The 24,505-nt window shown below is 41.8% G+C and overlaps 2 protein-coding genes across 8 annotated transcripts in view; one reads left to right on the top strand and one right to left on the bottom strand.

Moving 5' to 3' along the window:
• The window catches only part of TCEANC2 (transcription elongation factor A N-terminal and central domain containing 2), a 37,549-nt gene extending 18,203 nt beyond the window's left edge, over nucleotides 1-19,346 (bottom strand). The window contains exons 1-3 of one of the 2 annotated variants that reach the window (XM_042997259.1): nucleotides 19,147-19,346; nucleotides 18,393-18,537; nucleotides 8,374-8,515 (exon numbers count right to left, since the gene is read on the bottom strand). In XM_042997259.1, coding sequence (XP_042853193.1) covers nucleotides 8,374-8,515; nucleotides 18,393-18,494 — 244 coding nt within the window. In that variant the 5' untranslated portion in view covers nucleotides 18,495-18,537; nucleotides 19,147-19,346. The remainder of the gene's footprint in view (nucleotides 1-8,373; nucleotides 8,516-18,392; nucleotides 18,538-19,146) is intronic. The other variant, XM_007077169.3, reaches the window with a different exon arrangement.
• TMEM59 (transmembrane protein 59) overlaps nucleotides 18,940-24,505 on the top strand; it is a 28,500-nt gene continuing 22,934 nt past the window's right edge. The window contains exons 1-2 of one of the 6 annotated variants that reach the window (XM_007077171.3): nucleotides 19,596-19,906; nucleotides 23,921-23,953. In XM_007077171.3, coding sequence (XP_007077233.1) covers nucleotides 19,718-19,906; nucleotides 23,921-23,953 — 222 coding nt within the window. In that variant the 5' untranslated portion in view covers nucleotides 19,596-19,717. Of the gene's footprint in view, nucleotides 19,222-19,352; nucleotides 19,543-19,595; nucleotides 19,907-23,920; nucleotides 23,954-24,505 lie in introns of those variants that run through there. The other 5 variants (XM_015535301.2, XM_042997258.1, XM_042997257.1 and 2 more) reach the window with 5 other exon arrangements.

Genomic DNA, 24,505 nt, shown 5'->3' with positions numbered 1-24,505 from the left:
AAGGTCACAAGTTGGTCAGTAGCTACATCAAGGAAGTTTATGATCTGCAAAGTCATTATGTGCTCCATGAAGTTTATGTTTTAAAGCAAGCAGTGCCCCTGGCTGGTCTTATGATCTAAGTCCAGTCCCCTAGGTTTAAGGGTAGGGGGTTTCTGCATCCCAACACATTGTTAAGACGAATTCCCTGCAGGAAGCAGTCTTTTTGCTCATTTGGCAAACATTACCGAATACAAAGTATATACCAGGTCTTGTGCTAGACCCTGGGATAGAATGCTGAATAAGACAATCCTGTACTCAAGGAGCTCCAGGTAGGTCTAAGCCTAGGAGAAGACACCTAAACAAAACAAAATACGGAAGTATTACAGGCAGTTCCAGGGTCCTAAGACAGTATTGAAGGGGAAACCCAGGGGGGTCAAAAGGACAGAGGAGTCAATTCAGCTGGCAAAGGGGAACACCATGAAAAGAGGTAATTCTCGTCTTGAGTCTCAACAATGACTCAAGAAGACAGGACTCACATGAGAAGTACAGTGAACGAGAACATAGAACCTGAAATAGCATGGCATAATTTAAGGGCTGTGGTAAGAAAAATAATGATTCCCAAGGATATCCATGCCCTAATCCTCAGAACCTGTGAATATATTACCTCACATGGAAAATGGGACTTTGATGAGATTAATGTTAAGGACCCTGAGATGGGGAGATTAGCCTTAATTATCTAAGTGGGCCCAATATACTCACATGGGTCTTTAAAAGTAGAAGAGACAGAAGGCTTATGTTGGGGAGGTAAGTGTAAGAATTCGACCCACAACTGCCAGCTCTACAGATGAAGGAAGGGAACCATGAGCCACAGAATGCAGGTGCTTCTAGAAAGTAGAAAAGGCAAGGAAACAGATTCTCCCCTAGAATATCCAGGAAGGAAGACAGTCTTGTCAACACCTTGATTTTACCCAATGAGACCTGTCCTGAACTTCTGACCTATAAAACTATAAGATAATAAATAAATCTGTGTTTCAAGGTTTTCAACCACTAATTTTGTGGCACTTTGTCATGGCACCATTCAATGGAAAATGAATACAGGAATCTATAAGTACTTCAAGATTGCTGAAGCAGTGACAATCTATAGGACAAATCGAAAAGAAAAGGTCATTTGGAAGGTCTTTACCACTAACTTATTCCATAACCTTTATCAAGTTAAATCGCACACCCATTCATTGACCCACTCACTAACTCACTTATTCATCCAACAAACATTTTTAGCTTCACATAGAAGACTGTTTCATCTGGGTCTCAAGTGAAGGAAAAGTAAGAGTTTACCAGGGACAAAGGTGCGCCTTTAGGTTTCAAGAGGTGGCATGACATGGCGTAAGTACATCAGAGCTTTGTCACTTATTATTTGGTTTTCTGACCTAGGGCAAGTTCCTTCAAACTCTCTAAGCTTCAGTTTCCCATTTGTAAAACGGAAAAAATCATAACGTTTCCCTCACACACTTGTTAAGTGGATCAAATGAGATCATAGATCGGAAAGTACTTTGGAAGTACAGGGTTTTTTGCTGTTGTTAACCAGTCGTGAATGAAAGTAAGACGTCTCTGAAATCAGATCAATAGGACTGACATAAAACTTTCCCCAGAATATTCGTGTATACAATATGAAAAAAGGGGAGCATGCTTGCTCACTCCACGGCCTTACGAGACATTTACCCAGTACTCCTTGCCCACTTATTTCCTCTATGATAAAGGTATCCAGTCACAGAGCCCTTAATTAAGTGCTAGGTCCAAAGGCTTTTGTCCAGCCAGCCCTCGACTTCCCAGACCACTTGAGAATAGTGAGGGCACACATTTCTCCTGCCTCTTAAAACACTCTCCTCCTGGGCCTGCACATCACTGTACTGCCCTGGCTCTCTCCCTCCTCCTTCTTAATTACACCTCTACCTCTTCACTGGTTCCTCTTCCTCCTCCCGCTTCCCCTCCACAGACATTCGCTCAGGTTCAATCCTTCACCCCTTTAATCTGTTCTTTTACTCAGAGAATTCATCCACTTAGGTGACTTTAAGCAAATATTTCCAGGCAGATGAACTTCCAAACATGTATTTTTAGTCTTAAATCTCTCATCTGCACTTCAATCCCACATCTCCGATTGCCTGTTGGACATTTCTACCTAAGAGAGTTTACGTCAGAGCAAAATCCAAGAGATGCTGACTAAAATGGGAATACAAGGAGAAAACTCTCAACTGGGGTACATAAGAAATGGCACTAAATTCTGACTTAAAAGAGGTGAGTTTGAGCAGATGGCAGAACCCATAGAAATGCTCCAATAAAATAAAGGCACATATGGCTGGGGTCCAGGGCACAATGACAGTCTGCTAACCAGGAAAGAATGCTGCCCCAAGAGACCTGGGTTCTCATTACATTGCTAGTGCTAACCTCACTAAGTGGCCCTGGATAAGTCACTTCATCTTCCTGGGTCTTAGTTTCCTTCTTTACAAATTCAAGTAGCTAAATGGATTTAAAAGTGTTACAACATTGACATTTATAGAATTCAGAAATAGATAACAAAAATTAAAAGATCTCAACAGTAAACAAAGAATACAATTCACAAAGAAAAGAAGAGAGTGCCTATAAACACAGAAAACAATTCATTCTATGCAGCAAATGAAAAACAAGATGCTATTTTTACCCATTAAATTAGTAAGATTTTAAGAAAATGGCAGGAATATAAACTGGAACATTTCTAAAAGTCTAAGATTCAAAAATGAATCAGGCTAGGAGATATATATGCCCAAGAATTACCTGAAATAAGGCCTCAGTTAAGCTGAAGTGGACAAGCTCTTTGGGTAGGTACTCTAAAGTCCCTTCTGTTTGGGGAAAGGGACAAGGACTGAAGAAAGAGAGAAGGGCAAGAAACAGGATATACAAAGCTAGAAAGAGCCATGGAGGGAATCCTTGACCCTGTGGTTTTCACTGATTTGATGAACATATCCTAAGCTGCTGCTATATGCCACACTAATGCTTGAAAAGCACTGGTGAATAAAATAGCATGGTCCTGCAGGCACAGAGCCGCGATTTAGCAAATAAAAGACAAAGAAGCCAAAAAATGAGCTAATTATAAAGTCAGATAAGGCATATGAAAGAAATAAACATATAAAATAACAGACACAGAATGGGCAACAGGTTCAGTGCCATTTATGTCAACAGAAAAGAGAGTAATCAATGGTCTCAAGTTCACAGATCTGGGAAGATGAGAAATGAGACAAGAGTATTGGATCTGGGTAGAAAGAAATCACTCGTGTCCTGTGAGGAAAGAAGAGTGGTGTAGGAGAAGCCAGGATGGAAAGGGTTTAATGAAGGAATGGGAGGGGCGGGAATGGGAGTTGTGAATGTGTATCAATCATTTTTAAAGGAATTTGGCTATAAAAGAGAAACAGGTGCCTGGAAGACGCAGCAGACAGTTAAAGGGGAAGATCTGAGTGTGTCTGAGGGCAGACAGGATGAGCTGGAGGAGAGGGTAACAAAGCGAAAGGCATGTTGGCATCCTCATTCCCTATCACTTCCACAGTCAGTCCCTGCTAAGCCCAGTCCGTTCGCCCAGACCAGGTTCCCTCTATGAACCTGTCACTCCGCAGGCTGGCTTCTCTCCTGTTCCAAAAGTCAGAGCTTTCTTCCATCCCACATTTCTTTTCTGATACTGCTGCCTCTCTTTTCTTTCAATACAAAATTTTTTAAAAGGGCCAGTTTCATTTCCTTACTTCTTCCTTACTCTTCCCGTTTCTGCTCCTAACCTTGCCTTTGAAGCTGTCTTCATCAAAACTGTTAATGACCTTACTTTGCAAAATCTAATAGATTTAGCTTATTTGGCCCTTTGACAACAATGGACATACTGACACTACCCCCCCCCCCCCCCCCCCCCAGCAAATGCCCACTCCTTCCCACTGCATGACAGCATTCCCTCCTGTTTTCCTGGTCACACCTTCACAGTTTCCTTCTACAAGTCTCTTAAATACTGGTGTGCCTCAGGATTTTGGACTTGGCTCTTAGCTTTTCTTATATACTCTCCCCGGGCAAGCTTATTATTTCTGTTGCCTCGGTTTCTAGCTATATGCTGATGATGACTCTCAAGTGTATATTTATAGTCTCTCCTTAGCTTCAGCCTTGTACATCCAACATCTTGTTGGACATTTCCTCTTGGATGCCCCACAGTATATCAAATACACTAAGTCTAAAATGGAACTTGTTATTCCCCCCATCTCTATGGTAATAAGTGATACTGCCATCCACCAATTTGCCCATATGAGAAGTCTGGGCTTCAACCTTCATTCCTTTATCTTCATTCCCAACATCCGATCAATGTCTACATCCTTCGGATTTTAATCTCTTGATCCCAACCACACTTCTCCATACCCACAATGACTATCAGATCCAGGTCACTCTCATTTCTCACCCAGACATTTCAATTGCATCTTAACTGGCCTCCCTGCCTCTAGGTTTGCTTTTCTCCAACACTCTTCTGGTAGACAGATTTCCCTAAAACGCAAATCTGAATATGTCACCCCTCCATTCAAAACACTTCGATGCAACCACTTTTTATCCTTAAGAACTCAGGCTTTACGATGGACTAAAGCTACCCTTGCACTGCAATACACTAGATAAATTCTGGACAAAAGTCACTTCATTCCCTCAAAAAAAGTAGACAGAGGCTAAAGAAGTAGGGTTATCCTAAGGGGTGATGTTAACAGCGATGTTACTAAAATACTTAGCTTTGGGCCCATGGTGAAGTGGGAGAGTTAACCGGTTAGTTGGACTCTGATACTGGGCTGGGATCTTTGCAAGGTGTGCTAAAGTACTCCAGGTAAGAAGTGGTCCTTGACTACTGGCAGAAAGAAAAAAAAAAAAAAAGTGAATCCCCTCTAGCGATAAGCTCCAACTTAACCCCACAGAATTTCCATAGATTAAAAGAATGAGCTCACAATTAAACATCAACGAGCACATGGAAAGGCAAGCACCATAAGACTTAGAAGAAACAAAGATTTAAACCCCCAAGGACTATAAATATTAGAATAGTCAGATGAAGTATACAGAAGAACCATACATTAATATTTAAAGAAATCAAAGGCACTATCACAAGGATGTACAAACAATATTTAAAAGAGACAGATTGGGGGGAAATTTTATAAAAATGTAAAACAGTTTTTGAAACAAAAAACTCAGTGAATGGGTTCAACAGCTGATTAGAGTGAGCTGAAGAGAGAATTAATGACTTGGAAGATATATATCTGAAGAAATTTACTGGAATTCTATGGGATAAGGAGATAGGATTATGACAGACAAGCTAAGAGGTATGGAAAATAAAAGGTCTAAACATACTTCTAATTGTAGAATCCAAAAATGAAGGAATAATGAAAGAGAAGCACTTTGGGGGCGTCTGGGTGGCTTAGTTGGTTGAGCATCCAACTTCAGCTAAGGTCATCTCATGGTTCATGAGTTTGAGCCCCACACTGGGCTCTCTGTTGTTAACAGAGCCCACTTTAGATACTCTGTCCCCATTTCTCTCTGCCCCTCCCCTGCTTGCACTTTCTCTCTCTCAAAAGTAAACAAACGTTAAAAAAAAAAAAAAGAAATACATATTGTGGTAGCCAATCTACTAATAGCCTCCAAAGATCCTTACCTCTTGGTGTTCATAACCTGTATGCAGTTGCCTCCCAAATTTTACCTGGGTTGGTCTCGGTGACAGAAGCGATACCTTGTCACTTCCAAGATTAGGTAATGAAACACGCTGTGGCATCCATCTTGGTTGTTCTCTCTTGGGTCTCTTGTTCTGGGTAAGTCAGCTGCCGTGTCATAAGCAGCCATAAGAAGAGGCCCATGTGATGAGGAACTGAGGCCTCCTGCCAGCAGTTCAGTGAATGAGCCATCGTGAGATCCTCAAGCCCTGGTGAAACTTTCAGATGACTGCAGCCCCAGCCAACAGCTTGACTGCAACCTCTTAAAGGACCGTGAGCCAGAACCACCCAAATAAGCAGCTTCCAGATTCCTGACCCTCAGAAAAACTATGTGAGATAACAAAAGCTTAAGCTGCTAAATTTGGGGGTGATTTTTACACAGGGATAGACAACTAATACACACACTAAGACCAAACAGGCTTACAAAGAGCCTCTTCCATCTGGTCCAGACTGCCTCTCCAGTTTCATTTCTTGCCACACTTTCCCGTTTATTACATTTCACACACACCAAACTTTTAGTTTCTGGAATGCATCATGTTCTCTCCCCCCTCCAGTCCTCTGTAAAGCTCACGTTACCCACTATCTAACACATTCTTCAACACCTTCTTCTCTACTCCCAATGCATATACTCCTTTGGCTAGCTTCTACCCATCATCAGAGCACTCATCACACTGTATGATAACTCTTCTTAAACTGTCTGTCCTTCCATTAGACTGCAGGATCCAAAAAGGAGAGGACAATATCTGTCTCCTTTATTATTACGCCAGCGCAGTTCCTAGCACAAAGCAGTCAGTAAATATTTGTCCCTTTTAGCCCACAGGACATGGACAGGCAGGAGGCTAAAGGTAGAAGAATGGAGACATTTTCAGGCAATGATCCAAATGAATCTTCAGCCTAGCAACTGAAGTAACTACAAAGGAACCAAGAAATCCCTATATTCCATACAACCTCAGGTTTAGGGAGGGCTTAGGGTAAGGTCAGGAATCAAAAGTTGGATAATTTCCAGCTCCTCCTAAGTTAAGCCTCCTTGTTATGGTTTCATTATGATCCTTGAATTGAAATCTATGAACATCAGACACACCCATTCTTAAAAGCACACTTGCAATTGTACTCAAAGGACAAATAATTTTTTTTTACTTGATCTCTGTGCCCAATGTGGGGCTTGAACTCACAACCCTAAGATCAAGAGTCACCTGCTCTACTGACTGATCCAGCTAGGCACCCCATAAACAGAAATATATATTTTTAAATGATCATCTGGTCTGTGTTTGTGGGACAATTCCAGCCTATTCCGTTGATATTTATGATCTGGGCAGAAATGGCATTTGTGGTGTGTGCCTAAATATGAACATACACATACACATATGTACATATATACATGTCACAAAATATTAATCACTAGTACCCTCTACTGGTGGAAATACCTTATCGGCTCATATGAATGGTCTTATTGCCCTCTAGTGACCATGACTTATAAAGAGAAAATCCAGCAGCAGATGGGAGAATCTCCTTGGCTGTAATGATGGGGTTTTATGTTCTTTAAGCATCTAATTTTCTCAGATTCTGGTTTATATTACAGGGGTGCAACTCTCGAGACTCTTGGGGGGCCCTCTGGGGGATTCCACACAGCTCTTGCCAGCTGTTAGCGCCAGTCTGAAGCTGCTCTCTCTTTTGCTTCCCATGAACAAGAGGTCAAGGGGAGGCAGAGAAGGCATTGGTTGCACTGGCGAGGGCAAGAACAGCAGCTGTGAATGACTACCCTGGACTCCCTAGGGAGCTGGGAGCAGCTTGAGGAACACATGTTGGCCCTCCCTTACATATTATTCACAGTTGTGTACTGTACTAAAATGGCAATTCAACGTAGTCCCTGACTTACCTTTTAAACATCTCAATGCTGTAATAAAGGATGTAGCGGCAAATGTTGCCATCATTTTGTTTTTACAAACCACACTCTGCAAGTTATTTCTGCTCAAGACAGAAAAGCTAAGATTTAACTGTCAAGATTTAGCGGAAATGTCATCTCTTCTATGAAATCTTTTCTGAATTCCCCAGATGTAGGTGACTGCTCTGTCCTTTGTGCCAGCAGGTACCTTGTACAGAGTACAATGATATCCAGGATACTCTTTATACGTTTTTATTTATAACCTATAATATTTTCTGCTCCTCATTGCCTACACGCTTGTTTCTCCTACCAAACCTCAAGTTCCTTGAGGTGACAAACCATGTCTCATTCATTTCTACACATCTTGCGTCAAACGCGCTCCAAATGTTATCCCTAGATCACTGCTGGTTACCAGTCTATGAGGTAAGTACAGAAACTGAAGTATGCATTAAGAAACTTTAATAGCAATTTGACGGAGTAATTCTGTACCTGTTGAATCTAAAAAAAAAAAAAAAAGAAAGAAAAAAAAAGAAGAAAGAAGAAGAAGAAGAAGTGTGGCTTGTATTTTGTATATTTTAATTTTATTTTTCTGGAAATTTTTATTATGTGTTATAGAAGTATTGGTCTGCAACCAATGGAGAATTTTTTAAACAATGGTCCTTCACCACGGACAGTCTGAGAGGCACTGATATGATAGATAACTTAATGTTTGAGGCAGGGAAGAGAGGAAGAAGAGACAAAATATAAGCACTTTTCATAAAATTCAGAAGAACATACCTATCCTTGTTGATTTTAACACTTCCCTGGAGGGTATTTTCTTCTTTAATTCTCGTAAAGCTTCAACTAGATTCTCTCTGGTCTGACCAGGAAGCTCCAGCGTAGTTTTCCACCTTTTTATGTCTTCTATAACCACAACTCTCTGGGAAAAAGAAAAGTCATTTGGAAATGGAACATTTTCATTAGAAAAACATCTGCCTTCACCTGAGTTAATGGGGCTCCTATTGACATATGAATTATTGATTATGACCTGAACCAAAGCACAGTACGTGATGGCCCCAAATGATGGGTAATTGCTTAAAAGCAGGTCCCGCTTACTGCAAATGAGGAAGAGAGTTACATCTATTAGGAAAAGTGCAAGTTTTAATCTCACCATGTCAGACACTGCTGGGCACTTAGCAGAGAGAGGCAATAAGGATGAGAAGAAAAGAAAAATGATACTAAGGTGAATCAACCTTATAGCTCACTTAAGTGTCTTCATTCACAAGCAAGGATAGAAAGCAAAGAAGCCATAAAGGCATATTTATTTCAACAATAAAAAGCATACTTCAACAGCTCCCCACTTCCTAGATGATAAAAGTCAAACTCTCTTGTTTGAAAAGTTTTTAAAACTCTGAAACACATAATAAGGTACAGAGTAACTATTTATAACTGAAAAAAAGTTAACATTTTGCCATTTCCCATAAAATAACAAAACATTCTAAAGTTTGTCTCCTTACACCCTTCACTAAACTCATTTCTCTCCTGTTTCTAAGAGAAATCACCACCTTCAAGTTGATATGCATCTCTCCATTTGGTGTAAAATATGAACACTTAAGGAATCTGGGTGAAGGGGATGAGGAAGTTCCTTGTACTCTGTTGCAACTTTCTCGTAGTTCTGAAGTTATTTCAACTAAGAATTAAAAAAATTAAACTGAAAGACAAAATAATAAAGTTGCTTTCATAATTACAAAAAAATACTGTCTTGGATGGTTATTTCCCCGGGGAGGTAGGCCCAATTAGGGAAAGGAAGGGGGCACAGAGGGCTTCTGGGATTCTGGTAATGTTCTGTTTCTTGATCTGGATACTGGTGACACAGGTGTGTTCACTTCGTGAAAATCTGTCAAGATGCACATTCGTGATTTGTTCACTTTTCTATATACAGGTTATAGTTCAATAAAAAGCAACAACAAAATCTCAATTTCCTTCCCTGGCTGGGGTCTGCTTCCAACCTAGCAGCCCATGGTGGGAGAGGTCTGACTCCTCTCCCCATTTTGCTTCCCCTTCCCCCATCTGCTTGTTTGCTTTGGCCTCTGACCCTTCCAGGTTTGAAGCTGGGAAAAGGAGGAGAGGTAAGGGACAGGAAAAGTCTTCTCCTCTTTTGTGATACTACACTAGTCCGGTTTTACTGTGCTCTCTAGACTTGGCAGATTCGGAAAGCAGACTCTTTTTTCTTTTGAGGTGTTTCTGTGGTTCCTCAGAGAGCCCCCATTGTTGAGACCTCACTTGCCATCCCTGTAGTGTTGGCAATGCCTCTTCTAGCCAGCCACGTCCAACTCCCCACAAGCTCCCAGTTTTCGGCAAACCACTTTACACATGCTCTCTGTGGGGGTCCCACTGACCTTCCAATGATCCTTGTGAACTTAACCCCTTTAAATCAACTCCAGGCCAGCTCACATTTTTTCTGCTATATCCTCATCTTTGCCCTGAAGAATTCTAAGGGTTAACAGCCTTCCCATTCAGCCACTCTCTGTTTTTAGTCTTTCCCAGGCACAGATCTGGTCTCTGTGTCCACCAGATCCAGGTACAGAGGTCAAGTTCTCCAAGTGAAAATACCACAGCCCTCCCACTATATCCAAGGGAACTCTCTCTCCTCTCTTCTTTTAATTTCAACCTTCTTTATGCCCTAGAGTAGGTGATGGGTTCGGGATTCCGAAACTGGTCTTCATGTACCGCCTTCACAATTTCTGCATAGTCTAGAATCTCATCTGGGAACACTTTGCTTTGTTCTCAGCCTTGGGGTGCTTTAGCCAGAAGGGAGACAAGTTCTTTGTTATGATCTGCTACAATACAAAACAATACTGTCAGTGGTATATGGTATGCAAAATAAATAAATGAAGCCAGTTAAGGGGATATTTTCAATAGGAAGAAGATGTAAAGTATAAATATCATATCATTCTGCAAAAGGCTTTTTTTCACTCAATATATTTTCTCCATTCATTCATACTCATACATAAACGCAGTTGATCCACTTAATAGTAATGGATAGTATTCCATTATTTTTACACACAAATGTCTTAGAATTTTAAAATCTATTCCCCTAATGGATATTTAGGGTCACCCCACCCAACATTTTTCCTGTTGTAAACATTGCTAGGATGAACTCCTGCCTGTGACATAGTCAACATTGTCTTCCATCCCTTGCCTTTTAACTCTTCTGGGTCATTATGCTTTAAATGGCCTATGGTTGCTTTATTTTGCCCCTATTCCCCATCCAATCTGAGAATCTCTATCTTTTAACAGGCATGGTTAAGCCACTTGCATTTATTATGATTACTGATATAACTGGATATACTTCCTCTTTGCTTCTTTTACTTTTCCTTTCTTATCTTTGTAACAGCTTGAGTTTTCTTTGATCTTTTCTTTACGGTTGGCAAATTATACATTCTATTTCTATCATTACAGTGTTCATTATTATACTTTTTAAGACATATGCTCTATGAAATCTGTATCAGTATCCTCCTCACAAGCTTCGGCTTCAGAAATCCCTACTAGAAATATAAATGACTTGTCTATCCTTTCGTGTACCTTAACTGTTCTTTCATATTTTTCTCTATTTCTCTGGAATGAATTCTAAGTGATTTCCTCGCCTCAAGCTTCCAATCCACTATTACTCTCTGTAGCTATGGCTTGTCTACTTTTAACCTGTTCCATGTCTCCATCAAGGAATAATTTTTTCATAGGACAACTTAATATTTTCCTCAAAATCTACCCAATTTCTTTGCATAGTCTTTTGGTTTTTTCTTACAGTATCTCATCTTTTCGTTATAAAATTCACATATTTAAGATCTCTTTCAGGTTGTGCCCTTATTGCCACTTCTTGGGGTAGAAATGCTATTATTTATCTCTATCTGCTCATTCTCCCTCTGGATAATTTTGACCATGAGTTCATCTTTAATGGAGACTATTTCCATGGGGATCTGGTGTCCTAGGGTGTGAGGTGTTTTAACAGGAAATCTCACATTTGCCTTGGCCAAAGCCTCTGGATTTCTCTGATCTATGCCAGTTATGTTCACTTTTTTCCTGCTTTGCTAAGAGTGTAAATTTAAAACCACGCATAGTAGTAAGTATGGGGTTCTAATTTATTATAGTCAATTCTTTTTCCATCCAAAACCCCTGAGAAGATCATCACTTTCATGCTATTGCCTTGGACTTGTGGATGGAATTTTTCTAGTTCATTTTTCACAAACATGGTAGACCTGTTTTGGCTCCCAGCTTGAAGTGGGAATTATTAGCCTGAGGCCTTAGGCCCCACACCGGCCCTAAAACTTCACACCCCAAACATTATATCTAGTTTCATAAAACTGTTCAGCTTCAGCCCCCACTTAAAGCTTAGGGTTTGAATTTCCTCTCTCTTTCTGGCATCTGAAGATTTCTCGTTCTTGCTTTCAAGCTCAGCTCTTGTATTAGAGACTTTTTATCCAGCATTTCTACATGGTTAGAATGAGGTTAGGGATTCCACATGAGATCATTCTAGTATATGGAACTACAGAAGCCCAAACTCTAGCATGGCATAAAAGGCCTTACATGACTTGGCTCCTGACATCCTTTGCAGCTTCATAATTTGCTCCAGCTACACAGCAAACTATCTGAAGCTGCCTAAATGAATTGCAGTGTTTCACACCCTCTGCCTGGGATGCTCTTTTTTTTGCCTCAGCCATATGATAAACACCTACTTATATTTTAAGACTCCTTTCGAGCATCCCGTCTTCTATGAGGCCTTTCCTGACTCTCTCCTACCAAATTTTGACCACACTCCCTTTTAAGTCCTTTGTAATCTGGACACATTCCTACCACTGTATCTGCATTTTATGCACATACTTATTTATAAGGCTGTCTTCACCACTGACTAAGCAATTTGAGGGTTGGGACAATTTATTTGTCTCTCTATTCCCTGCCACACTAGGTATTATTGAACAAGTCATCTTACCCTCAAGGACTAAATCCAGTATAGTTTTCAGATCCGAAATTTTAGCTCAGAAATAGAAAAATCTGCAGTCAATTCCAGAACAGAATTCCACATATATCCAAGAATGTTCCTTATTTCTGTCCAAATATGGGTCTCAAAAGAGATATTTCAAGTTATTATCTGAATTATTTAGAGGAACAAGGGAAGTGGACACAAAGTATCAAAGGGGAAGCTACAATGAGCAGTGGAAAGGTTATCACCAGAAAGACATGCTCTCTCCTATACCATCTGGTCTTATAGTTGTGGATGGCTGAAACATCAGGTTTGACAAAACCAATTAGGGAAAATGATTCACTTAGGCAATAACATGGAAACCATCCCACCAGAGGGGGCAGGGGACAATCTATTGGCTGCTCCATCCTACAGAAGGAGGAAAGGTTTACAGAACATTCTAAAGTGCTGAACCTAAAAGAATTCACATATTCTTGAATCTTTTAATAATAATTTAAAAAAATCTATTGCAACCAATAGAGGAAATCACTTTCCCTTCAGGAAGTAAGGAGAGATTAACCAAATTAACCTCTACCATTCAAATGTATATTACACACACTCTATTGGGTATCACTTCTACTGAATGTGCTAAGGCTATGGCAAAATTACTTGTAATATACCGATAACAGAAGTACAATGGTCCCAATATCCAAGATTTTTATACCTCTTCTGCTTGACATTCAGAAACCTCCACTTTCTTAGTTCGCCCTGTAGGGGGCAGACAGTGGAACCAGACTGTCTAGGTCAAATCCCAGCTCTGCCACTTAGAGCTGCATGACCTTGAGCAAGCTACTTAATCTCTCTGTGGCTTAGATTCATCTGTAAAATATAAATGATAAAAGCATCCATTTCACAGAGCTGTTATCAGAGGTTAAAGAGTTAATATATGTAAAGCACTCTGCACAATTCCTGGCCCAGAGAAACGGGCTCAGTGTTAGCTGTAATCATGACCATCGCTATCATCATCACTGTTCCCAGCTCTAGTGTTACCACACAAGCCCCTCCTTTTCCACACATGAAAAGAGAACATTACTGATCAGTTTTACTATATGACATGCACAATGCTTAGCCCTTTCAACATGTATTTATCTATTTAGCTCTCATAACAACCCTGCAGGTTGTAGTTCTTTCTAATGTTACTGATGAGGAAACTGAGGCTTGAACATTCAGCAGATTCTTGGCATTTAAATGTGACACTGGTATGTGGGAATAAGTTACTTGGTAGAGTAGATGTCTTTAAAATGCAAATTTAACTCAATTTGTTTTTAATTTGTCATTGTGTATACATAAAGCAAGCATGTGTGTGTGGACAAAGGGAAGAGAGCGGCAAGTACTACTTATTATTAAGTGGTTATACATCACTACTTCCCTCTACCTCGCCAAATCTTTTCAAATCTTTAAGGTGCTCTGAGCACTAAAACAGACACTGAGCTCTCTCCTCTTATCTCTTAACCTTTACTGTCTAAACAACAGTTTTGTAATGGATCACATATGATTTTCTATCATTACTTATTAATTTCTTATAATATGATCCTCCAATAGGAAGTCCCATGAGGGTTCATACTTTCATCTTAAATTTCTTTTATGGGGGCACCTGGGTGGCTCAGTCGGTTAAGCATCCCACTTCAGCTCAGGTCATGATCTCACGATTTGTGAGTTCGAGCCCTGCATCAGGCTCTGTGATGACAGCTGGGAGCCTGCTCCAGATCCTGTGTCTCCCTCTCTCTCTCTCTCTTCCCCTCCCCCCTGCTTATGCTCTGTCTCTCTCTCTCTCTCTTAAAAATAAATCAACATTTAGAAAAAAAATTTTAATTTCTTTTATGTTCCCTGGAGTATCTAGCATAGTGCTGGGCATGAAGTTGTTTTGTAATAATATTTGTTAAATAGTTTACTATACAGACCCTGCAAGGGCATCCCCAAATAAGAATGATTATTATTTAGTCAATAAATTTTTACATGCAGGCACTGTGTTAGGTCTTGGAGCAGAATCAGAACATAATAAGACACTGTGGTCTCAGTGCTCAGGAATTCATAGTAGACTGGGGAAAAGTACAGGTAATCTGATCATCACAATACAGTAAGGTACGTGCTATGAGGATATTTGAAGAAAGTGCTGAGACAGTATTGAAGAGGGAAGGACTAATTCCCTCCAAAGGACTCAGAAAGCACTTCAACACTCACTTATTTAACCACTTAATATATGCCAAGCACTGTGACAGGAGGTAAATAAAATACCCAAGGTCCCTGTACTCATTAAACTTATAATCTAGGATTCACAAGGAAAGTCGCACTTGAGTGGGTTCACCAATGAGAAGCATTGTCTCCATAAAAAAAAAAAAAAGAAGAAGAAAGAAAGAAAGAAAGAAAGAAAGAAAGAAAGAAAGAAAAGTTTGCCAGGAAAAGGGACCAGCATCAAGTCAAATCACTGGAGACATGAAAGAAACTAGTTTATACAGAGAACAGCAAAGAACAGGGTGTGGCTGGAATGCATTCCTGGGAATGGGGAGCCATAAGGGATGAGATGAGAAGGCTCACTGGGGCAGAACAAGGTCTCATACACAATGCCAAGGCTTTTAGTGTTTTAGTTCATTTGATCATTCAGAAAAATACACAGTGATCTTCTATGTACCAAGCCCTGTGCCAGGTACCAGGGACGCAAAAATCAGTCAGACACAGTCTTTCAAGAAGCTCAGAGTATAGTAGGATACAGCATTAAAAAAGACACAATATAGCACAAAGGAGTGCAGTGACAGGGTCATGTTTAAGATACATGGATGGCTTAGAGAAGAGAGTGATTAGATTGGCTTTCTGTCTGGGAGACAGAAGGGTGGTCAGGAAAGGCCTCATAGTACAGGAGACTCTTGAACGAGGTCATAGTGAATAAACTGGAGGCCATAAATTGATGATAACAGCAAACACTTGCACAAGTATTTATTATGTGCCAGTCTCAGTTCCAAGCACTTTACATATATTGGCTCACTCAAACTTCAAAACTACCTTATAACATAGATAGTTCATTAATCCCACTTTATGAAGAAAGACACAGATTAAATGACTCGCCCAAGGTCATGCAAACAATAATTGGCATGGCTGGGATTTAAACTTAGGCAGTTTGCTTCCAGAGTCTGTGTTCTTTTTTTTTCTAAATGTTTATTTTGTGAGAGAGAGCGTGTGCATGAGTGGGGCAGGGTGAGAGACAGAGGGAGACAGAATCCCAAGCAGGTTCCATGACATCAGTGCAGAGCCTGATGCAGGGCTCGATCCCACAAACCTAGAGATCACGACTGAGCCAAAATCAAGAGTCAGAAGCTCAACTGCTTAACCAACTGAGCCACCCAGGTGCCCCCAGAGTCTGTGTTCTTAATTACCATACTATATTGCCTCCAGGACAAGAACGTAAGGCCATTCCAGCCAAACAGGACAGCATATGCAAAGGTACAGAGGTAAGAAACAGCACACCATCTTTGGAAAATTGAGTGGTTGGCACCGGATAGAATGTAAACAAGGAGAGCAGCAGGGGATGAAGCAGGCAGATGCCAGGTCACAGAGGGCCTTGGGTGCCAAGTAAAGAAATGTCTTCATTGACAGGTAATGAGAAACAGCTGAAGGGTTAGGCAGGGAAGTCACATGACAGATTTTCTTTTTTTTTAAGGCTGATTTCTCTGGCTTCAGTGTGAAGGGGAGAATGAAAGAGAATGCCAAAGGCAGGGAGACAAGTTAACAGACCATGGCACTGCTCTAGATGAGGGATTTTTAAATTTAAAGTTGGAGATGTAGAGACGAGAAGGACTTTTACGAGGCAGAATTGGAAATTAGATACAAGAGAGGAAAGAGTTAAGGAGGGCTTCCACGTTTCTAGTCCCAGTTTCTTGGCATATGGATTTAAAAGTAAAAACAAGAGAATAAAGAACAGGTTTGAGAGAAAAGCTACTGCATTTAAGGGGAAAGTTATTCCCCATACACACTTATTATTTATTCTGATTCCATCGTCACATGTCATATTCTCATCTTCACATACAGGGACTCTCAACTGAGGCCCAAGTGGGGACACAGAGAGGAGAAGGGGCAGGTGGAGGTATATTAGAATCTGGGTGTTTGTATGTGAGTGTATGAGTAGTTCGATTACTACCCTCCTCTTTTTCTTCCAGTCTGATACCACAATCCTGCCCACCACGTCATTGAGAATCACTATTGTATACACATATCCATGAATACTCTGATAAAACACAGACAGTTGAAAAATCTGATTATGCACAGAAATCCAAGACCAGGAGAGACTTTTAAAGATCATCTAGAATTCAGTAGGTCTAAACCAAGGGCTGCCTGGAAACACATGACGGCATTTTTGCTTATCACAATGGGAGGTGCTGTTGGCATTTAGTGTCTGAAAGCCAAGGATGTTAAATGTCCTATAATTCACAGGACAGCTCCAAATCATGAAGAATTAACCTTGCCCCAAATGACAACAATGTTCCTTTGAAGAAATACTGATATGGTCCGACCCCCACATTTTACAGATGAGGACAAATTGAGATCCCAGGTAAGAAATGACTTGCTAAAGATCACCCAGCTGCCCAACAGGGCCGAGAACCAGGGCTTCTGTTTATACTCCCCAGCACTGCTTTCTAATCAGGGTCTGGTAAATCCGTAGCACGTCTAGAAGAGGAGTCCAACTAAGTATGGAAGTTAAGTACTCAGAATGCTGCCTTGCTATCATAGCCCTGTGCATATTTTCTCTAGCCCCAGATCCCACTCTCACCTTCAGAGACCTAGGCTGGAGCTACGCATTTGGCAGTCATCACCGTGGGAAGCCGTAAGACAAATAAGGTTACCCTGGCCAAATACATAAAATGTGACAAGCCCTGGGGAGCACAAATATTAGGAGTCTGGTGGAAGAGGAGGAGCCCATTAAGGAAACTAAAAAGAAAAGGCCAGAAATGTAGAAGTTCAAGAAGGCAAAGGGAACTAATTACAACCGTTTGTTTGTTTGTAGTGAAACAATTCTTACTTGATCATTAATTGGGTACCTATGTCCATTGATGCATTGTTGTCTATCCTGTATCTATTCCCTTGCCTCTTCTTTGCCAACAGAAATCAGACATGTCGGGGCGCCTGGGTGGCTCAGTTGGTTGAGCGTCCGACTTCAGCTCAGGTCACGATCTCACGGTTCGTGAGTTCGAGCCCCGCGTCAGGCTCTGGGCTGATGGCTCAGAGCCTGGAGCCTGGAGCCTGCTTCCGATTCTGTGTCTCCCTCTCTCTCTCTGCCCCTCCCCCATTCATGCTCTGTCTCTCTCTGTCTCAAAAATAAAAAAAATTAAAAAAATAAAAAGAAATCAGACATGTCAAAGTTGCAAATAGTCTTGTCAAAATAGTCTGTTTCCCAGTCTCAGCTGTAGCTGTTAAGACCATGTGATACAGTTCCAGCCAATAAGACGGGAGAGTATAGTATCATCACTCAGCCTTATTGAGTTTGTACAGAATCATATTTGGTACTTTAACGTTCCTAATAAACCAGAAAATCTTGCAAAAAAAAATAAAATAAAATAACCTAGGGGGCTTGTCCTACCAGACAGCAAAACACACCATAAAGCCAAAGTAATCAGAAAAGTAACAGAAATGCATGCAGGCCTTGATAAGTAGAAGTCTGTATAGGGTATGAAGAAAATAAATTAGGAGTGATCAGGAACCCTTTGGGAAGAAAACAGCAAGAAAATTCACAGGTCTTCCACAGAACTCCTCCTGCACCACCTTGCTATCACAGTCCTTTCCACATTTTCTCTGGTCCCATATCCCCTCTCACCTTAAGAGATTCAATCGTGGCCTGCTTGTAAATCTTTGCACCAGGATCTTTCTTCTGAGGGCTATTCTGGATTCTAGGCGTTCGAATGACGAATTTATCCATGGCTAGGGGACTCCCAACTACCTTCACGTGCTTGCAGCGTGTTCTGCTCAAGAAAGAGGGAAGATTCTAAAACGTCATCAAAACTGCTGTGATGTGTGCTCCTAAAGTAACACAAGGGCCTTTTATATACTCTGGAAGCCTTCCTCAATGAGGAGGACTGGGGTGGGATTTACAGGAAACAAAATTTCGTCTTGGAAAAGAAATATCTTGCTATGAACTGAAATTGTATATAACGATCAGTCTAATTCCTGAGTTAGGAGGTGCCTAGCTTCAGAAGTGCACGCTGTGCAAGGGATTCCAATATTGGGCCAGGCGTTGAATCTGGTGACTTCCAAAGCTTCTTCCAACCTAGGTGAGGTTGAGGCAGGATTAAAAGTTCCACCGAGTCCCGTGAAGCTCTATTAACAACTATCTCACCATAATCACAATTCCAAAGATCCCCCTAGTAACCAGCAACTAACAACTACCTCCATATCTCAGCAGGGTCCTCACAACAAGCAACCATCTCCAGGTACTGCTCGGTGGTCAAAAGACCCTAACCAGGACTGTCGTGTTGTGGATCCCCCGGCAAAGGGAAACACCATCTTCCTCTACCCTCAGCATTCAGGGGCCCAGCAAGGGGAACCCAACAACGGTCTGACGTGAAACCCACCAGGAAAAGCAGTCCTGCCAGCAGCTGGACCCTTCCAGAGCGCACCCGCTGAGGACCCAAGCCTGGGCCGTGGGGGTGAGAATTAAACCGACACTTCCTTCCCCGACCGTGGTTTCTCGGAACTGGCTCCGCCACCCAGCGAAGCGTCTCCGAGCCACAGCAAACCACATTCCCCAGAATGCACTGCAAAGGAGCCGGTGAGGCCCGCCCAGGGCGATTGTAGTTCTCCGAGATCAACTTTCCCGGCCCCACCGTGCACTGCTAGCCAGCGGAGAACTACAGCCCCCAGCGTACCCCGCGGAGGGAAGGAGTCAGGGAATGCCGGTTCGTTCTAATCCTCGCGATGGTTGGATCCATCTCTTCTTGCCAACCTAAGAGAAGATCGTAGATTTGGAGGTGGGACGGAAGGCGGCAGTTTCGGGGCGCGGGGTGGGCTCAGGGCGGAGCTGAGGAGACGGCGGAGGCGGAAGCGGCGGCCTGAGGGGCGGGGAAGGGGCTGGCCCCGGAAGGCGGAGGAAAACCTGAAAAGAAAACAGCAACAAGCTGAGCTGCTGTGACAGAGGGAAACAAAATGGCGGCGTCGAAGGGGAGCCTCTGGGTCAGGGCCCAACTGGGGCTCCCGCCGCTGCTGCTGCTGACCATGGCCCTGGCCGGAGGCTCGGGGACCGCTTCGGCTGAAGCGTTTGACTCGATCTTGGGTGATACGGCGTCTTGTCACCGGGCCTGTCAGTTGACCTTCCCCTTGCATACCTACCCCAAGGTAGGGCCCGTCCGAACCGGGCTACAACCCTCCCCTGGTTGCCCATCTCCGCTCTCCCGCACATCTGTCAGCTCTGGGAACCTGGGTGTCGAACCCACACCCTTCAACCTCTGTCTCCCGCCTGTGTAGCTCCTGTTTTCTTCCCTAATTCTACCCCACACCCCGCTCCTGCTGTAATTAATGGGAAGTTTGTGCTGCATCTACTCTATAATATGGGCTGGGGGGACTCAAAGATGAAAAAGACAGGACTTCTTTCTTCTGGGAGCTTGCGAGGCGGCTGGGGAGGAGGATATGGATGATTAATGCAGGGTCTGGATGATTAATGCAGGGTCTTCACCTTCAACGAGCTTAAGGGACGGTCGCGGGGGAGGAGCAGATATGCAAACCCACAAAAGCTTAGTTCGTAACCAATGTTTACTGAGCGCTTCTCCGGGCTGGGAGCGCACAGTCTGTTCTGGGAGTCCGACAAGTAGACAATTCCACTGTGGTATGAAACGTATTAAGTCAGCCCTAGGAGTTGTGAGACGCCCAGGAAGGGCTTTCTGCTTGTGTTGAATTACTGTGTGCAAGACGCTGCCACTAGGGCTTTGGGATGGCTTAGAGAAGAAGCAGTTAGGTTTCTGCATTCAAAGAACGTAACCGTTCGGTGCAGAAGACAGGGGGAATTTGTGGAGCGAGTATAGAAATGAGACTGCCCTGGGGCGGGGGTTGGGGGGGGTCAGGGTCCCAGTTTACGGAGGGGAGTGACCCAGCTTTCACTCCTTGTGCACCCGTCTGTGATGCCTTTCCTTTAATTCCATTCCACTCCTCAAGTTGTTTTTCTCAGTTTAGGAACTCTGTTTACTCAACATGGTCAATTGCGTGGCGACTCCCCACCCTTTCCCATATGTAATTTTGGATCTGTGCTCCCCTCCCCCCACTGCTTTTTTTTATAAGAGTTTTTGCTCATGTTTCTGGCCTTGTTTCTCCTTGTTTTCCCTTCATCTCTTTTGTGCTGTTGGCTTTACCGTGTGGCTAGCCCTGTTTGCTCTCTCAGACTACAAAGTGACCATGAGGACAGGGTTACTGAAGTTTAGGATGTTTCTTATTGGCAAAATACTTTCAGGTCTTTGAAATGAGAAGCTCTAAATGCTTTCACTTCCCCTATATCTTGTCTACTGCAGGATTTTACATGGCATGAGGATTATCAGTTTTCAAGAAAAAGTGTGGGAGAGATTACCCTAAAGTTTTCAGTCAGACACTAATATAGCAATCAAGAGAGAAATGAGAAATTCTGACTTCCAGGCTTAAATCAGTATGTACTGCCCCTAAACACATTACTTTCTTCTCTGCTTATAAACCTCTCATCAAGATTGAGGAAACTCACTAATACTGATTTGGCCTGGCATTGGGCGGAGACTTATTTTGTAACCTAGTGTTTGGTTGTGGTTTTTTTTTCCCCCCCTTTTTGAGCTTTTCCTAGCAAACTTGTAGTGTGACCCAGAATGCTGGGAGAGTAATTAAGTAATGTAAACATTTCTGGAAACTTCAGGTACTTTTATAATATCCACAGTTTAACAATTTTTAACAATTGATGTGATATCTGTAAGTCATTTTTGCTTACTTATTAAAGCTGTTCTCACCAGGAACTCTAAGTCATCTGGCTCCCTGTATGTTAGATCAACTTAAAATCTATTAACTGCCTACTCTCTGTGAGCCAGTGTGATGAGAGAGTTACACCCATTATCCCTAATTCTCACAAGCATGCAAAGTAGGGCTTTACAGTTGAGGCTCTGAAAGGTTAAGTGACTTGTCTAAGGCCACATAGCCAAGAAGTAGTGGAGTAGTAGGAATTCAGTCCTAAAACTGGCTACAGTGTGCTGCCTTCTATTAGTAAAGTTATATTTAAAATTTTTAATTTACTTACTTCACTGATTTCTGTTGGCCCTCTGAATTGTTGTGCTTTGCAGTTCAGGAAAAAGCCTTGTGTGTTACCAGAAATGAGATGAATTTAGAAGCTCACATAGCCTTTCTAGTCTGGTATGTGCAACTGGAAGATAGGGTCATTTTAATGACTCTTTTTCAGAATTAATTATTTGTTGCAAGAAAGTAGAACACTTTACCTGTTTGTAAGTAATTATTTTAAAATTACTATGTAGTTACCATTTCACTTTCCTCAGCAGTGCAATTGTGTCATTTGTCTGGATCCAAATAGGAGAGACCTATGTTAACAACAAAACTAATTAGAACCAGCTTGGTCATTTTTTGTCGTTGTTGTTTAATGTTTATTTTTGAGAGAGAGAGTGGCGAGGGGGGAGGGTAGAGAGAAAGGGAGAGAGACACAGAATCTGAAGCAGGCTCAGGCTCTGAGCTGTCAGCACAGAGCCTGATCCAGGGCTTGAACCCACGAACTGCAAGATCATGACCTGAGCCGCAGTGAGATGCTTAACTGAACCACCCAGGCATCCCATGCAGCCTGGTCGTTTTTAAACAGAGTGGGGGCTCTGGAACCATATAAACCTGTGTTCCATTCCCAGCTCCACTTTTACTGTGTGTTTTTGCTGATCAGTTAACTTCTCATGACTTCATTTTGTCAGCTGTAAAAAAACAAACAAAAACAAAAACAAAAACAAAACCCTTATACCTTGCAGAGCTGGCGTGATGATTAAAGATAATGTATGTGGCACTCTTATCACAGTGCCTAACAGAATACAACAGGTAGTTATTTCTTCTGCTATATGTCATAAAACCCGTTTGGTACCTATAGTATCAGTGGTGCTGAATAATGAGAATAGTTAGCTCGACTTAGCTCTGGGAAAGAAAATGTGTGTATTCTATAGATAGTATCATTGAAGTGCCTTCTAATTATTTATCTGATATTTGTTTTGGTGGGAAGCACCATTTCCTTGTGCTCTAAATCAGAGGAGATATATTTTAGATTAGTTTGCGAATAATTTGAGATACATAGAGCATGAAATATTTATTTAGAACAATAATATTATGTAGTACATGAAACAGTTGAAATAAGGATATGATTTTTTTTTTTTAACGTTTATTTATTTTTGAGACAAAGCTTGAGTGGGGGAGGGTCAGAGAGAGAAAGGGAGACACAGAATCCGAAACAGGCTCCAGGCTCTGCACTGTCAGCACAGAGCCCGACGCTCACGGACTCGAACTCACGGACTGTGAGATCATGACCTGAGCCGAAGTCGGATGCTCAACCGACTGAGCCACCCAGGCGCCCCTGGGATAGGATTCTTAATAGCTACCGACTGAGTACCTACTCTGTGCTGGATATTGTATAATACTTTAGGTGTTAGCATGATGCCTGGCACATTGTGGGTACTCGTTGAATATATTATTGTTGTGTCTATTTATTAGATAGTATAGCATAATATTCATGATATTGTGGATATAAAATATATAATCCCCATCATAAGATTGATTCAAGAGTGTTGTCCCCAGCTTACAAAGAAACAGACTGTGAGAGAGATTGTCACCTTCCCAGGATTGTACAGAATAAGTGGTGAGGCTGAGCTTCAAACCAGGGCCGATTCTTGGACCCTGGCTCTTTTCATCATGCCATACTCCCTTTTGAAAATGGGACTGGAGGGCTTATTGGCTTGGTTTAACAAAAGAAAACATACCTGAAAATGGAATGGCATGCAATATAGCTCCTACTAATGAGCTCAGGCTTCCTCTGCAATATAAGAAAACGTGTACTCCAAATACGTAAGAGAATTCTTCCACTTTTCCAAAGCTGCAAAAGCTACTCAGGTATGAAATTTATCTTAATTGTTAAAATTCTTTCAGTTTCGCCTTAACAGTAAATGCAACTAGAACCGAGGTCCAAATATATGCCACCTTCAAAGTCGTCTGATAACAATTGCTTAATATTAGACTGCAGCCATCTCTTCTTAATGGATTGTTGCTGCTGCGTCAATTTTACTGATCCTTCTACTGGAAAGAAATGCATACCTTTGTGTTCATTGGTTGCTAACTGGTATATGCACATGCTGTTTGCTTCCTTATTAGGTGCCTGCCAATTTGTACACAGTGGATCACACAGTAAGTTGAGGGGGTTCCCCCACATGTACTGGTTTGTTTCAAATACTGTATATATTTCCTCTAAGAAAAACCTATTGAAGACATCGTCATTAGTCTTATTAAGCAGCTAACATTTTCTGGTAATGAAAAATCTACCCTGTCCTGAGCTCCCATAGATATACAATGATGCCTGCAACCGTTGTTTTGTTTTAAAAATCTGTTATGATTAACACTACTACCGTTTACTGAGAACCATTTGTGTCCCAGCCACTATACTAGGAATAGCTATCTTCCAGCATTGTTGAGGGGTTTGGAGATCATTTATAGCTATTATCCCCTTTTATGATGAGAAAACTGAGGTTTAAGTAGGTAAAGTAACTTCGGCAGCATCACTCGCCCAGAGGATTTTAGTCCAGGTCTGGCTGATCCTAAAGGCCTTTCTCATATGCCACACTGTTGCTCTTGTTTGTGTTTTCAGTTAAAGTAAGCCAAGTTTCAATAACCCTTTCATGTAAGCATTTTTATAGCTGTGTGCCTCACTTTGTGGGGGCCTTTATGACACTATTTGCTATG

This window comes from Panthera tigris, chromosome C1 (assembly GCF_018350195.1).
Source record: "Panthera tigris isolate Pti1 chromosome C1, P.tigris_Pti1_mat1.1, whole genome shotgun sequence".
NCBI lineage: Eukaryota > Metazoa > Chordata > Mammalia > Carnivora > Felidae > Panthera > Panthera tigris.
Note: the sequence above shows the minus strand (reverse complement) of the source record. Positions and strands in the feature narration are given on the sequence as shown.